General features: G+C 38.7%; 3 protein-coding genes across 4 annotated transcripts; 2 read left to right on the plus strand and 1 right to left on the minus strand.

Moving 5' to 3' along the window:
* Positions 1–1,262: 1,262 nt before the first annotated feature.
* On the plus strand, positions 1,263–2,399 carry LOC116010335 (lon protease 2-like). The gene has a single exon (XM_031249734.1). The coding sequence runs from the start codon at positions 1,331–1,333 to the stop codon at positions 2,189–2,191; it is 861 nt and encodes a 286-aa protein (XP_031105594.1). The 5' UTR covers positions 1,263–1,330; the 3' UTR covers positions 2,192–2,399.
* A 1,329-nt stretch (positions 2,400–3,728) lies between these two features.
* On the plus strand, positions 3,729–6,507 carry LOC115998671 (protein NRT1/ PTR FAMILY 8.2-like). Of its 2 annotated transcripts, XM_031238305.1 has the most exons (6): positions 3,729–3,797; positions 3,887–4,021; positions 4,111–4,330; positions 4,417–4,634; positions 4,765–5,327; positions 5,497–6,507. In XM_031238305.1, the coding sequence occupies exons 3-6, from the start codon at positions 4,138–4,140 to the stop codon at positions 6,353–6,355; spliced, it is 1,833 nt and encodes a 610-aa protein (XP_031094165.1). In that variant the 5' UTR covers positions 3,729–3,797; positions 3,887–4,021; positions 4,111–4,137; the 3' UTR covers positions 6,356–6,507. The 2 variants fall into 2 exon arrangements, with proteins under 2 accessions (XP_031094165.1, XP_031094157.1); XM_031238297.1 differs by having other exon boundaries at positions 3,887–4,330.
* An 871-nt stretch (positions 6,508–7,378) lies between these two features.
* Positions 7,379–10,161, minus strand: LOC116014059 (protein WALLS ARE THIN 1-like). The gene is made up of 6 exons (XM_031254049.1): positions 9,794–10,161; positions 9,627–9,689; positions 9,184–9,300; positions 8,686–9,094; positions 8,348–8,499; positions 7,379–7,907 (listed from the first exon to the last, which is right to left on the minus strand). The coding sequence occupies exons 1-6, from the start codon at positions 10,015–10,017 to the stop codon at positions 7,721–7,723; spliced, it is 1,152 nt and encodes a 383-aa protein (XP_031109909.1). The 5' UTR covers positions 10,018–10,161; the 3' UTR covers positions 7,379–7,720.
* Positions 10,162–14,781: the final 4,620 nt, after the last annotated feature.

Genomic DNA, 14,781 nt, shown 5'->3' on the forward strand with positions numbered 1-14,781 from the left:
TTTTTTTTTTTTTTTTTTTTTGGGGGGGGGGGGGGGGGGGGTAAATGTTGTTTACTATTTTTAAGATAGTCCAAATTCAACAATTTTTTTTTTAAATTCTAAAATGACTATATGAAATATTTACACTTCAAAGTTAACTAAAAAAAAAAATTGTTATAGTCAAATTTAAATTGTTATTTAAAGTTTAAACTTTAATAAAATAATAGTTAAATTTTAATTAAATAATTTTTGTTTAAACATTAATTGAATAATTTTTTTTTCCACTTTAGAATTGGAATGGCATTCCGGTTCTAACGGTAGACGATTTGGTTCAAATGGAACCGTAGTCATGTCTAGTTGTATAAATTATAAATAAAATATACATGTTTGATATATTAAAAGTATATTATTTGGGTACTAAATATACATTAATTGAAAGTACATTATTTAAGTACTTGTATATTTAATATATTAAAAAAATATATTTTATTACTGGTTCACATAACTATGTGGATCATAGTTCACGGAAAATATGCCCAATGAGTCAACTGGGCCGTGACCCAAAATGTATACTAAAATCATCTTTCAAAGTGTTAGTACTATTGGGCCTATCATGAATTCACTTGAAATCATAACTCGGCCCACTAACAATTGTTAAATTTCTCAAAAAAAAAAAATGTTTGGAATGAGTAGTGGTTGATTTGAGGTAGTTATTCGTGTATGTATAAACATACAAACATGCAAATGACCAAATAACAAAGAATATACTAAAGACTTTGTGGTCTAGTGACCCTCGATTGCACCCCACATAGGAAGAGTGTGTTTGAGCCTCAGTAGAGGTGATATTCGGGTCAATAGACGTGATATTCGGGTCATTGGGATTTTATTGAGTCTGTTACAATGTAGTATCTGCTCATAACTATTTTCTCAACCTACTGAAGCAGAAAGAGTCAACAGTTGCCTCCACTAAGGCTCGAACCGTCCCGAGTGCCACTAGACCACAAAGTCATCCATGTATGTATTTACTTTTATTACAAATAAATAACAGGGAAGAAGAAAAAGCAAAATTGGGAAGGAGGATAGGCATAGTGATAGTGGTGTATATGAGGAGTGAGGAGTAGATATTTGGTGTTAGGGCGATGTGGGGCCCAAGACATTATCCGCCAGTCACAGAGACATCGCACGTGCCACCTAAGCTCCAGATAAACGCCTGTCCACGTGTAAACCTCCGCACCACACTCCACCAAAATGCCGCTTCTAATCCCTCTGCTAATCACAAATTTCTTTCTTTTTTCTTTGATTCGAGTTTCTGATTCTCGAATCCCTACTTCTCCTCCCTCACATTTCTCCCATGGCTTTACCGCAGTTATTACATTCCACTTCTCCTTCTTCTTCGGTAATCTCTCACAAACCCTACTTAAATCCTGCTTCAACCCCTACGCTCGAGTTTAACAAGCCTTTCTCCGCTTCCTACGCCCTCCATTGCCGCCGTCAGCGGCGGCGCAGCCTCAGTTCTCTCCGCTGCTCGGCGTCGTCCTTCTCCGAGAAGCACCACACCGGCTCTCCCAAATCGGATGACGTAGTTGAGCTCCCGCTTTTCCCGCTGCCGTTAGTGCTCTTCCCCGGCGCAATCCTCCCGCTTCAGATCTTCGAGTTCCGGTACCGAATCATGATGCACACTCTGCTCCAGACTGATCTCCGATTCGGCGTCATTTACTCCGACAGCACGACCGGCGCCGCCGAGGTGGGGTGCGTCGGGGAGGTGGTGAAGCACGAGCGCCTCGTCGACGACCGTTTCTTCCTAATCTGCAAAGGTCAGGAGCGGTTCCGAGTCACGAAGCTGGTCCGGACTAAGCCGTACCTGGTAGCGGAGGTCACGTGGCTGGAGGACCGACCACGTGACGGAGGAGATGAGGATCTCGAATCGCTGGCCTCCGAAGTGGAAACGTATATGAAAGACGTGATTCGATTATCCAACAGACTCAACGGCAAGCCGGAAAAGGAGGCGCAAGATCTGCGGCGGAACCTTTTCCCCACGCCGTTCTCGTTCTTCGTGGGAAGCACGTTCGAAGGCGCGCCGAGAGAACAGCAGGCGCTGCTGGAGCTGGAAGACACGGCCATGCGGCTAAAAAGGGAGAAGGAGACATTGCGGAACACTTTGAATTACTTGTCAGCCGCCTCTGCTGTCAAAGATGTGTTCCCATCTTCATGAGTTTTGGTTGGCGCCACAGGTATTATAAGTGTTGCTGTAATGTATACCACTGAATCAGAATCATTCTATGAACTTGTAAATTTTGATGGCTAATAGATATGGTTGCTTTAATTCCATCCCAAGTCTTTAATGATCAAAAACAAGAAAAGTTCACAACGTTTCCAACATTCTTAGTGATCAAAAAAATACAATGCTATTGCAGATTGAATCAGGTATGCAGACAGAGATATGTTATATCTGAATATATCATATTTGTATAGATATGCAGACAGAAACAGCATCTAATATCATATCATATCATATCATCTGCTACTTTCTGAATCTTTGCATAAACTGAAACTTGATGACTGAGATTGACTACAGTGGTGATGCTTGCATGTCATTCAAATATTCAATACATATAGGGAAATAGTGAAAAAGCATACATATTATAAGGCATGATGGCATTGCCATAGAGCTTAGGTTGCAATGGAGATGATGCATTAAGGTAAACTCAGTAATACTGCCTACCCTTTTTGTGTGTAACCTAATGCTGCAGATCAAATGGGGTTATGAAGCAGTGGGTTTTGATCAATAAAAATGAGACTTTTTTCTGAAATTAGCTAATATCCTTTCTGAAATAGAGTTTTGTCATGGGAATGTATAGCTGTAGTGTCGATTTTGTACACAAAACAAACTGGTGCTGTTTCTTGGATTTGGGGTAGGATATGGTGGAAGCAGGAAGCATGTTGTTGATTCTGCAAATTCCTTCTGGAATGCCACTGTTTCTTAACATGTACATATATATCACCATAATTCATCCCACAACTTGTTCCCCAAGAATTCTTCACAATCCATCTGCAGAATCATCCCTGAAACATGATGAAGTTTCCATGGCACTTTTATGTAACAGTCTTTAATTTAAGTGACCTGGTTTCTGGACCAAACCTTGGACTACAACTGAAATGCTCTGTTGCTGCCAAACATCCATTGTTATAGGAAGGATTGATTAATTCTTGTTCCAGTTACAATCTGATTAATACCTTCCATTGCACCAGTAGCTGAGAATGACCAACATGCACCTGGATAACTCAAAATAAATCTGTTAACAAGTTTGATTTTCTGCTGCCTCCCATCCTCTAAAATTTTGTGTTCTGCATGTATAAACCTTTTCATTAAATACAGTTGGACCAATAACCAAGAGCTACCAGAAAACATCATCTAAGTCTGATGCACACAGTAAAGTTATGATCTTTCTCACATATTAAAAGAACTGTCCCAAACTGGGCTGGGCTTTTGAGAGCTTGTTTAGTCTCCTGGGTACATATGGATGTTCCCCACGAAATGGGAACCTATTGACGGGCCCGCGGCGTTTTTGGAAGCTTCATTTCCTTAGACTCAATCCTCATCTTATCACCTGCGCTGCTGTTATTTCCTGTTCAATATAGTCCACAAGAACGCAACTTTTCATCGAATCATCATGCATTTAAGTAACAAGGGAATCAGAGCCACTACCGAAGCTGTGCATTGAATAAATTCAGCCTTGTGACCTTAACCATTAAAGAACCACAAAGAGGAGATAAACTAACTTACGTTGCTCATAGCTGATCGGGCTCAAACCAAGAATGTCAGTAGATCACTCACACCAAAGAAAGTCAAACTTGTAACTCTGAACTGACAAATCATGCATTTTCTTGTATTTTTATATGATACCAGATTATTTCCAAGAACTAAGGACAAGAAAGCTGCCGATTGTCCTGCCGTCTCAACACAAAATTGTCGCTATCCGTCCTGTTAGATGCCTAGAAGCTATACTGCCAAGTCAAAGCTTGACATGTTCTTCCCGGCCCTGTAATGGAAATAAATATCCGCTTATCTTCCACTCTCAAACCTGCATTAATGAATCAAGCTTGAAGTTCTTTTGTGCATGAATTTTTAAGGTTTATTTAGCTTGATCGAATCGCTTGATGGAAGAAAGCAGCTTTAGCTCTTATCAGCTCCCTCCACCACCTAATAAGTCGCAGCAGGTATTAGATCACTCCCATGAGAACGAACCAAACCAATCATCAACATTGGTTACCAATGGCTGTGTTGATTATAAAGGGAGAATTGCAGATAAACTAACAACCGGTGGATGGAAGGCCTCCCCATTCATCATAGGTAACCTTTTTGGTGGTTTAATTTGGTTTTATTTTAGCTGATTAACAGGAAAGGTTTAATATAATGTTGTTTTGATATATATGAAGTGAATGAGGTTGCTGAGAGGCTTGCGTTTTTCGCCATTGCTGTGAATATGGTGTCTTACCTGGTTTTGGAGATGCACCAAAAGCTCCCTGACGCTGCAACTCATGTCACTGATTGGATCGGAGCTGCCTATGTTCTCACCTTGCTCGGAGCTTTCCTCGCCGATGCTTACTTGGGCCGTTTTCTCACCATCATCATCTTCTCTTCCATCTATGTTGTGGTATGTTGTATTACTAGAATGGAATGTTTCATATAATCATATTAACTCAATGTACAATATATGGTTTAAATTGAATTATGTGTTCCATTTCAACTAAAAGTTTAAGTAACTAGATCTTATTATGTCTTAGGGAATGGTGATGTTGACCGTTTCAGCCTCGGTAGACAGCCTAAGGCCACCTATATGCACAAGGCGGCCATGTCCGCCGGCGAGCGACGGCCAGGCTGCATTTCTCTACGGTGCACTCGCGCTCGTAGCGCTCGGCACCGGCGGGATCAAGCCCTGCGTGTCGTCATTCGGAGCCGACCAGTTCGATGAGGCCGACGAGAAGGAAGTACAGAAGAAGTACGCGTTCTTCAACTGGTTCTTCTTCGCCATCAACATGGGTGCCATTTTGGGAATCACTCTCATGGTATATATACAAGAAGAGAAGGGGTGGTCCTGGGGATTCGCCGTTCCGACGGTGGCGTCGTTTTGCTCTATCCTCATCTTGGCCGCCGGATTCACCAAGTATCGTTTCCAGAAACCGATGGGAAGCGCTTTCACCAGATTTCTCCAGGTTGTTGTGGCCTCCTTGCGCAATTTCGTTCACGGAGTGCCGCCCGGACGTGATGAAACTCAGCTCTATGAAGTTGACACTACAGAATCTGACATTTTTGGTGCCACAAAGCTTCCTCATACTAAACAATACAGGTCAAATATTTAGTTTATAGACTGACTTAAACTAGTTTATCTTTTTATAATTCTTAATTAGATTAGACATAATTTATTTTTTTAACTGGCACCCTAATTTATTAATCTTCTTATTTTAAGTCAGTTAGAATTTATCTGGAACCAGATTGAAATATGAATTTTTGTGTAGATTTTTGGATTTAGCGGCGGTGATAAGAGACCCAGAGGGCACCGGCGGCGGGGAGAGCCGGTGGAGGCTATGCACGGTGACACAAGTTGAAGAATTCAAATGTTTCATAAGAGTGTTACCAATCTGGGCATCAACCATAGCTCTCTCAATTTCTTTCGCCCAGCTCTCAACCTTCTTCCTCACGCAAGCCACCGTCATGGACCGGAAACTCGGCCGCCATTTCACGATCCCGACGGGCTCCGTCGCCGTCTTCGCCGCACTCAACGCCCTAATCCTCGTCCCCATTTACGAAAAACTCATCGTCCCTTCCCTCCGACGAATCACCGGCCACCGCCGCGGCCTAACGTCCTTGCAGCGCATGGGCGTCGGCCTGTTCGTTTCAATTCTCGCTCTCACTTCCGCCGCCTTAGTGGAAAAAAATCGCCGGACTCACCCGAACCCGTCGAGCCTCAGCGTTTTCCGGCTATTTCCCCAATTTTTCCTCGTCGGCACCGCCGAGGTTTTCACCTACGTGGGACAACTCGAATTCTTCTACGACGAGGCGACGGACGGGACGAGGAGTCTGAGCAGTGCGCTGTTCTTGAGCGAGATCGGAATTGGGAGCTGGCTAAGCACGGCGTTGGTGAAGATTGTGCAGAGAGCTACCGGCGACGGTGAAGGGGGGTGGCTTAGAGATAACCTTAACGACAGCAAACTTGATTACTTTTACTGGATTTTGGCCGGGATTAACGCCGTGAACTATGTCGTGTATTCAATTGTTGCGTGGAAATATAAGGCGCGAGATGGCAGTAGAGGGAGTGCTATCGTCGCCGATGAATCCATTGTTGTTGATGATCGAGTTTCCGGCCGGCGGGTCTAACTATGAAGCTGAACGATGTTGGGGATTATATTAATTGCAAGTAATTAACAACTTAATTCTTTCTTAATTATTTGCTACGCTTTCATGTTGCGGTCCATGGTTTAATACTTTAATTTGTTTACCACTTCATTTACATAATGTACACTTATTACTTTTTCTTATATTAATTTTTATTTAAATTTAAAATTTTTATAATTTGACGGGTCCCGCAAAAACTCACGGGCTTAAAATGGGACGGGAGTAACGGGACGGGTCGACCTCCCACACACTCGTATTTTGTCGGGCAATTTAGCATGATCCTATCATATGACTGGCTTTGGCGGATCCATCCCACCGACCCGTTTTGACAGCTATAATTATCAGGCAAAATAGTGGGTTCGAGCCTCAGTAGAGGCATCTGTTGACTCTTTGTGCTTCAGTAGGTTGAGAAAGTAACTATGAACAGATACTATATTGTAACAGAGTCAGTAGAATTCAAAAAAAANAAAAAAAAAAAAAAAAAAAGGAGAAAAAGACGCATTCACACATGGACAGCAGGATCTGTAATGTTACATCCTATCAAAGTCTACTCTTCACGCATGCATTAAAGTCCAAAAGTGAAAAAGTCCATCAAATTAAACCCACCCACAAAAAGTAGGATGATATGTGTGATTAATTGTCTGTGATTTCCTTAATTTCTTCTTAAACTAATAATTAGACCGATTCAATTCCTTGAACTATAAGTAATTCTCCATGATGCTTACATGCATGCTTGAATATATACTATAGTTTGACATCATGATTAACAAAAATCAGAAGATGGAAGAGTGAAAATTTTATATGATTCTACCCCACTCCCATCCATCATTCAAAGCCACTACCCATATATGGTCTTGGCTCTTTTAATTTAATTGTTAGCGTGCAATATATATACAGACAAAAAATTCTTGGTGATGTATATATTTCGGTGTTGTCATGTCTAAAACGAATATAAATGTAATTTTTAGGTGCGATGTATGGTATAATAACATAAAAGCATGTAAATGAAGGAGAAGTCTCACTGCATATATAATTGTGCACATCTTTTTTCATAATTTAAAGGCATAAAATTTGACATACATAAAATACCCCACAAATTTCTTTTTTCATTTTTCAAGCTAGTCATCACTCTCCCCTAGTGAGAGATTGAAACTTAAGTAAAAGCTACTGAATAATAATTTAAAATAACATAAAATAGACTGAAATTAAAGGAGTTTGGTACACACTCAAAACATCAAGCCTTCTTCATATGCTGCTGCATGCTATATCTTTCTTTCTTCCTTTCTTTTTCTTCAAGTAAAGTAAGACGGGAAAGTAAATGATAAAAGTGTCGCCGGTTTTTGGCGGTCAAACGTTGTCCGTCGGCTGCAGCAGTGGCTGACCCAGAGATGACTTGATGACGTGGCTGCTGGGTCCGTGGTCCGCCGCCGGCGACTGAGCTCCGGTGACTGCCGCCTTGGCGAACTTTGCTTCTTCGTTTTTGCCCCACAGGACAAAGTATAAGCCGATTATGATCAACACTGCTCCTATGATTCTGCAAAATTCAATAACATTATATCCATGTTAATTAATTAGAAGTATAATCAGAGTATCGGACAACCTAGACGACAACTAATATATCATGTCTGTACGTGCGCCCGTGTGGGGAATGCTGATTCATTGTTGCTTTTCGGTCCTATGGAATTATATATATATATAGCATAACATTTGTGTAAGACAGGTTGAATATTTGATTAATATGTTAAACTTTTTACCTAATTCATCAAAGATCGGTCTGCCTGGATTGAGACCCAGACAGTCTCACACAAGTTTTTGACATATATATATAATTAAGAACTATCAAAATTGTCAGACTGTTCAATAGGTAATCACAAGATTACAAGGTACACTTTCTGTCAAGTTAAGTGACATTGACTGATTTAAACTGATCAATTATTGAGTATTGACAATTTATATTAGGATAGGACTACGTACCCTCCCAAGTAGAACTCTTCTCCGAGTGCGACGGAGGCGACAATGGCGACAACGAGGGTCTGAACTGGCTGATACACCGCCACGAACACCGGGCCACCCCTATCAATGCACCATATCTGTACAGCGAATGCAATCCCAGATGCCACCACTCCCTGCGGGCATTATATTAATTAATTATAACATCCCTACGTGTTAGTTTAATTAATGCAAACAAGCTGTATTATTTTAAATGGATATATCATTAATTATAAAAATGGTAATTGAAATAAGCAATGAAAAAATAGTTGATAGAATAAGACAGATAAAATAGGAGAGAGTGAGTATATTATTGGACTTACAGCATAGAAGACGCTGAAGAGTTCGGCGCCGGTATTGATATGCCATTTTTCCGGCTCCCTTTCAAAGACGGCGGCAATGGCGAGGAACTGAAGAACCCCAAAAAAGCACTGGTAAGAGGTGACGGAGAGGCGGGCCGGGTATTTCTTCAGAACCGGGGCTTGTAGCACCAGCCAGCTGGCCCACGACAGGCAATGGCCGATCAAGAAAACGCAGCCCAGAGTCCAGTTCTTGCCGCTGGCGTCCCCGAGGGAAAGCCTCGCCGGAATCTTTTGCAGCGACGGGTGACCTGTCGGGCTGTAGATGGTGGGGCCCTTGTACAGCGTGATCACCGTGGCCCCACACACGCACAGCAGAGTTCCCGCCACCTTGGATATTCCATCTTTTCTGTCCAGCCTCACAGTTTCTATCCTGCAATATTATATGCATGATTTTTTAAATCTGGTGTAAAGTAAATATGAACAGCTTTAATTTGCAGAACGAGTTGGGTGATCACTTGCCTGAGAATGGCGGCCAAGAGGAAAGTAATGGCGGGAACAGAGTTCTGTATTGCAGAAGCAAATGTAGGGGAAGTGTTGTCCAAACCCAACAAGTAAAACCCTTGATTTGCAGTAATTCTGTGGCAAAGATCATGGCAAAACATTTCAAGATTCAATTTTTTTTGTGTGACCATAAAATTAAAACCAGTAATCACTACTCGGGAGTCGGGTAAACTCATCTTTTGGTACTAACTAACCAACTTAAATTGTTTATAGCCTATTTCAACCAAGAAAAACAACAAGAAGTTAAACCAGTTTATATAGACCATAGCTGACCAGCATAACCAAGAAGTCCAAGACTAACTTGATTGGTTTTGTCCAAGGATTATATATATATATATATATATATATATATATATATATATATATATATATATATATGCATTCACACATACTATACATACCCAACAATTGCCAAGAGGAAGAACTGAACGGCAAAGTTCCAGGTAAGGCGAGGTCGGTTTTTCCTGATCACAAAAGCCAACAAAACATAAGAAAACCATGCAATATAATGCAAGAATGTAGTGCCTAATTAAGAATAATGTTAAGGTAGCAACGAGCTAGGTTGTACTTTTCGAGAAAATAGGCGAAGGGGAGGAGGAGGAGGAAGGCGAGGATGTTGCGATAGATGGCAAAGACAATCTTGCTCATGCCCATGTTAAGGGCGGCTCTGGAGACGACATGGAAGCCGGCGTATCCGAACTGCAAGGCCAACATGGCCACGTGGAGCTGAACCTTTTCCGGTATGGCGAACCCCATTCTCCTCGCCGTGCCTGAACCGGCTGCGTCAGCCATTTCACAACCACCAAGCTAAGCTAAGAACTAACTGCGGCCGTTTATGCTTTCAACAACTGTGATATATTTAATTTATACCCAAGGAAGAAGAAGAAGAAGATCAGAGAAAGATGAGAGGGGGAATGGGGATGTGCTGATGCCTGGAAAGAGGAGATTTGGGGGATATATATAAAGGTGGAAGAAGGTAGAGGAGAGGAGCTATAGCAAGTATGCAAAAAAAAAAAAAAAAAAAAAAAAAAAAAAAAAAAAAAAAAAATAATGAGGCTCGACTTCTTACAAAAGAGAAGTATGCGCAGCATAATAAACAAAATTTTGATAATAATTTTTCTTCGTGTATTTTTGTAGTCTTTTTTTTTTTTTTAAATATATATACCCTTTTAGGTTTCCAAAAACAAGAATGTACTTGAGCTAAATTCTAACTTTATGTTATAAATTAATTTTGAACTTATACATTTTCTTTTAGTATGTTGACCTATGATGGAGAAGTGTGTCCACATTTTTAGTTGGATTATAGTTGGAACAAAAAATAAATTATTTAGTATGTCTAACTATGGGAATTGTATCCTCATTATTATAGTTGGTCAAATTGATTATAAATGTGTATATCATTAATTCTGCTCAAGATTAATTTAATAGCAAGAGTGATCAATAAGTGGGAGTGACAGACGTGTCAACTCTGACCTCTTTAGCCATTAGAGATAGTGTTGAAGCTAAGTAACAAATTATAGAATATAGGTAAGAGATCCTTACTTAAGGCATGTTTTTAATAAAGATTTTAGGAACCATATATACATTTTGCTTTTTATTGCAATTTTGGATGATTTTTTTAGTTGTGGACATATATTTTATTTGGAAAAGCATCCACTAGGGGACCAAGAATAAATGTTGGGTTTGTTCATACAGAACCTAATTAGTTAGGGAATTAATTAAAATGCATGTGATCATAGTCGATATTACTCTTTGGAGTAGATGACATAGTGCAATTGGTATTGAGTCAAAGGATGTCGTATGTAACAAAAATTGATAAATAAAGTCGGGAGTGTCGAACCCATATATATGCAACAACGTAATGCTTCTTTGAAAAAATTGTCTCGAATGTGACTCAACGTGTTCTCAATTGAATTAGTTTGATCCCGCTATTACAAATACGAAAATACCATTTTTTGCACTATATTCACTCAACCTGTTGAAGCATAAAGAGTCAGTACCGCATCCACTAACGCTCAAGGTACATACCATCCCGCTATTAATTCAATCTCATGACCTCCTATATAGGAGGGTCACTACATACCATCTGAGCACAAGGTACTTGACAAATGATGAATATATTTAATTTGCCCTATGATGTGAGGTGCTCTTTGGAAAGTATGGCACTAATGATGATATTTTGAGAGAGTGGGGATACGAGAAGGGGAAGGTGGCAAGCCGCCATCACTAGATCATACCACGCACGGGGAATGCCGGTGGTGCAGTGGGTACACCGTGCACGCCGTCCGGCCTCACTACCCCATCACTCCACCACCAGCCTTACTCGTGTTAATTAATATTTATTTGCTTAATTATTATTTTCCCGTGACGATGAAACTATAGCCATTACATGTAAATGTACATTAGTAAAATTTCATTTATGTAATAGTTCGCAAATTATATATGAGAAGTACAAAAATTATGTTATTCCCACTCTACCACCATTTTAAATTTTTTTTTAGTAATGTTCTGCATATTCTTTTTGATATTCTATTATTTCTTTAAAAATATTATAATTTTGTACGTAAAAATATTGTATTTTAAAAATTAAAATGGTAGACGCCCAACCATTAAACAAATTATAAAAAAAAAACACATAAATGCGTTCCCTCACTTTGTATTTAAAAGTATAGTATGATATGACATAACATATACTATGTCATAAGACATATTAATTAGATGTGTTTTATGATTAAGGGATGTAATCAAGTGTTTCCACTAAAACTTCCCACTCCCGTTTCTGTGCGATTTCATATCTTTTGCTTTATCAGACATTCCCCACCCTCCTCTCAATTCAACCTCCATCATCATCATTCTCAAAATTTCACCTTAAAAAAAGAATGGTAAAGTGGCTGAAACATGACTCTCGTAATCAAATGCCATAAGTTTAATGTTTTACAACATTCTCAATCAGTTAATCTGCACATATTTTAATTTACATTGTAAGTTATTACATAAAAGTAATATTTACTTAATACATACATTTGGATAGCCGCATAGAATATATAATATAGTTTATATCATGCAATTGAAATATTTCTCTTTTTAACAAAAACAAAAAAAACAAAAAGAAAAAAAAGAAGAAGAAAAGAAAATAGAGTAATGCTTGCCATTAGGAGAGAATATAGTACTCATATGGGAGAAAAGAATATAGCACTCATTACATTACACGACGCTATAATTAAAAACACTTTTTATCCTTAAAAAGGAGGCTCGGCCGTTTCTGTCATCCATACTAGGTAAGACATTTATTATTTGAGTTAATATCATTTGAGCTTTTTCGAATATAATGGTTTAGTGTATTTAATCTTAAACTTTTAAATTATTATTATTCGTGGTCAAATTTTAACCATGATCCTTACAGGAAGACTACAACTAGTTAAAATTTTAAAGTTGAAGGACCATGAATAATTAACTTAGATTATAAATGGTAATACTTTGAACGTCAAAAGATCACAGGGTGATCAATTTCAATGTTTAGAACTAAACATGGCAAAATTATTATCTTGAAGGACTAGATATAGCGTTAACTATTTATTATTTTAAAACTTTATTTTTCAAGTTGAAATATAAATTATTGGCATTAAAGAAACAAAAGAAAAAGCATTTTACGTTTTGTTGAGTAAGTTACATGAAAGGTCCATGTGTTTTTCCTACTAAATAAATACATAAAATGAAATAAAAACCCACCATAAGAACAGCGAGAGGTCCTAGTATTAATTAATTCTCTTTTTTTGTCCCACATCAATTAATGCTGCAATTATTTCTTTTAACCTATTATACTTGCTTCCCAATAGCCAATACTCCAATAATTAACTTGGTTTTCATTGAATTTTATCCTTCTTTTTTTTTTTGGTGCCAGTGAGTTGTTGACTGCCAAAATAATGTACAATAATAATGTTATGTACTTGGATGACCTATTTGAACCTTATTCTAAAATATAATTTTATACGTGTTAATATTACATGAAATGGCTTTAAATCAATTATAAAATATAGGGAAAAGTGTTAAATTGGTCCCCTAAGTTGATCGGATAGTGCAATTGGGCCCCCTAACTAAAAAAAGCTCAATTCAGATCCCTTAAACCTGTAAAATTGTTCAATTAAGTCCAAAATGACTTGCTTAACAGGTTAAGTCTTCGCATAGTTGACACGTGTCTTTTTAAAATATTTTTAATTTTTGTTTTTTTTTTTTATAAATGTTATTTATTTATTTATTAAAATATATTTTATATAAAAAAAAACAAAAACAAAAATAAAATAAAAAAAATAAAAAAATAAAAAACATAGCCACTGGCGAGACCTCATCTGCCGACGTTCTTCTCCAGCCTACAGTGAGCAGCGAAACATCGATCTATGGTGGACGGGGTGGCTAGGACGAACTTGAACAACAGAACCGGTGACCTCTTCTCTCACCGACATTAATGGCCAGTTCTGGCGGACAGCAACGATGGATGGATCGAATCCCCGGCGAGCTTTCTCCAGCGTAGATGGCGACTGGTTCTCCGACCAACAGCAGCTCCTACCGGCGTAGAGGATCTTTTATTAACTATCTGCATTGCAGTGCTTCTTGGCTTCATAATATCGATTTCTCAGTTCTGGTTTAGTGGATTCTTGAATTATCATCAACAGGTTATTTGTTCTGCTTTAGTGGACCTAAGTATTTGGTAACATTCACAGTTGGTTATAACCAGAAAGACAACATTGATGCTGCTGTAAAAAAGGTGGCGTCTTTTATTCGTTTCTCTGCAACTCCATGTCCTTGCTTCTCGTGGTATGTATTTGATCTCTCTGGCCATTAACGCCGGCGAGAGAAGAGGTCACCAGATCTGTTGTTCAAGTTCGTCCTAGCCACCCCGTCCACCATAGATCGATGTTTCGCTGCTCACTGTACGCGGGACTGCGGGAGAAGAACGTCGGCAGAGGAGGTCTCGACGGTGGCTATGTTTTTTTTCTTTTTTTTTTTGTTTATTTATTTATTTTTTATTTTATTTATTTTTTATATAATATATTTTTAATAAATAAATAAATAAAATTTATAAATAAAAAAACAAAAATTAAAAATATTTTAAAAAGACACGTGTCAACCATTTGAAGACTTAACCTGTTAAACAAGTCACTTTGGACTTAATTGAACAATTTTACAGGTTTAAGGGATCTGAATGGAGCTTTTTTCAGTTATGGGGCCCAATTGCACTATTCGATCGACTTAGGGGGCCAATTTGACACTTTTCCCTAAAATATATATTGGTGTTTATTTCTATTGACTCGACAAATAGCTCAAATTCAATAACATTTGGAACAAAATAAGCTTGAACCAAACATGTGTGGACATAGTAGGAATCTCAGCAATGGAATATTAGAGAGCCTGACATAGACATATTAGATGTACTGTTTTACCCTTTCAGATTTTACTCGTGACCTTGTTTATTGCCTGCGGGCTTAGGCGAAGCAGGTCAAAAAAGTCTGCTCCTTTATGGGCTGCTATTTTTCAAAACTCACCCTACCTAAGTAGGGG

This window comes from Ipomoea triloba, chromosome 1, assembly GCF_003576645.1.
Source record: "Ipomoea triloba cultivar NCNSP0323 chromosome 1, ASM357664v1".
NCBI classification, from domain to species: domain Eukaryota; kingdom Viridiplantae; phylum Streptophyta; class Magnoliopsida; order Solanales; family Convolvulaceae; genus Ipomoea; species Ipomoea triloba.

What these genes read in the sequence shown, in the direction of transcription:
- LOC115998671 (XM_031238297.1), top strand. Translation starts at nt 4,138, where the DNA reads ATGGAAGAAAGCAGCTTTAGCTCTTATCAGCTCCCTCCACCACCTAAT. An exon ending in GGCCTCCCCATTCATCATAG is followed by an intron (nt 4,331 to 4,416) that starts GTAACCTTTTTG and finishes ATATATATGAAG; the next exon opens with TGAATGAGGTTGCTGAGAGG. An exon ending in TCTCTTCCATCTATGTTGTG is followed by an intron (nt 4,635 to 4,764) that starts GTATGTTGTATT and finishes ATTATGTCTTAG; the next exon opens with GGAATGGTGATGTTGACCGT.
- LOC116014059 (XM_031254049.1), bottom strand. Translation starts at nt 10,017, where the DNA reads ATGGCTGACGCAGCCGGTTCAGGCACGGCGAGGAGAATGGGGTTCGCC. An exon ending in CTCTTGGCCGCCATTCTCAG is followed by an intron (nt 9,095 to 9,183) that starts GCAAGTGATCAC and finishes ATAATATTGCAG; the next exon opens with GATAGAAACTGTGAGGCTGG. An exon ending in GAAGAGTTCTACTTGGGAGG is followed by an intron (nt 7,908 to 8,347) that starts GTACGTAGTCCT and finishes TGAATTTTGCAG; the next exon opens with AATCATAGGAGCAGTGTTGA.
- LOC116010335 (XM_031249734.1), top strand. Translation starts at nt 1,331, where the DNA reads ATGGCTTTACCGCAGTTATTACATTCCACTTCTCCTTCTTCTTCGGTA.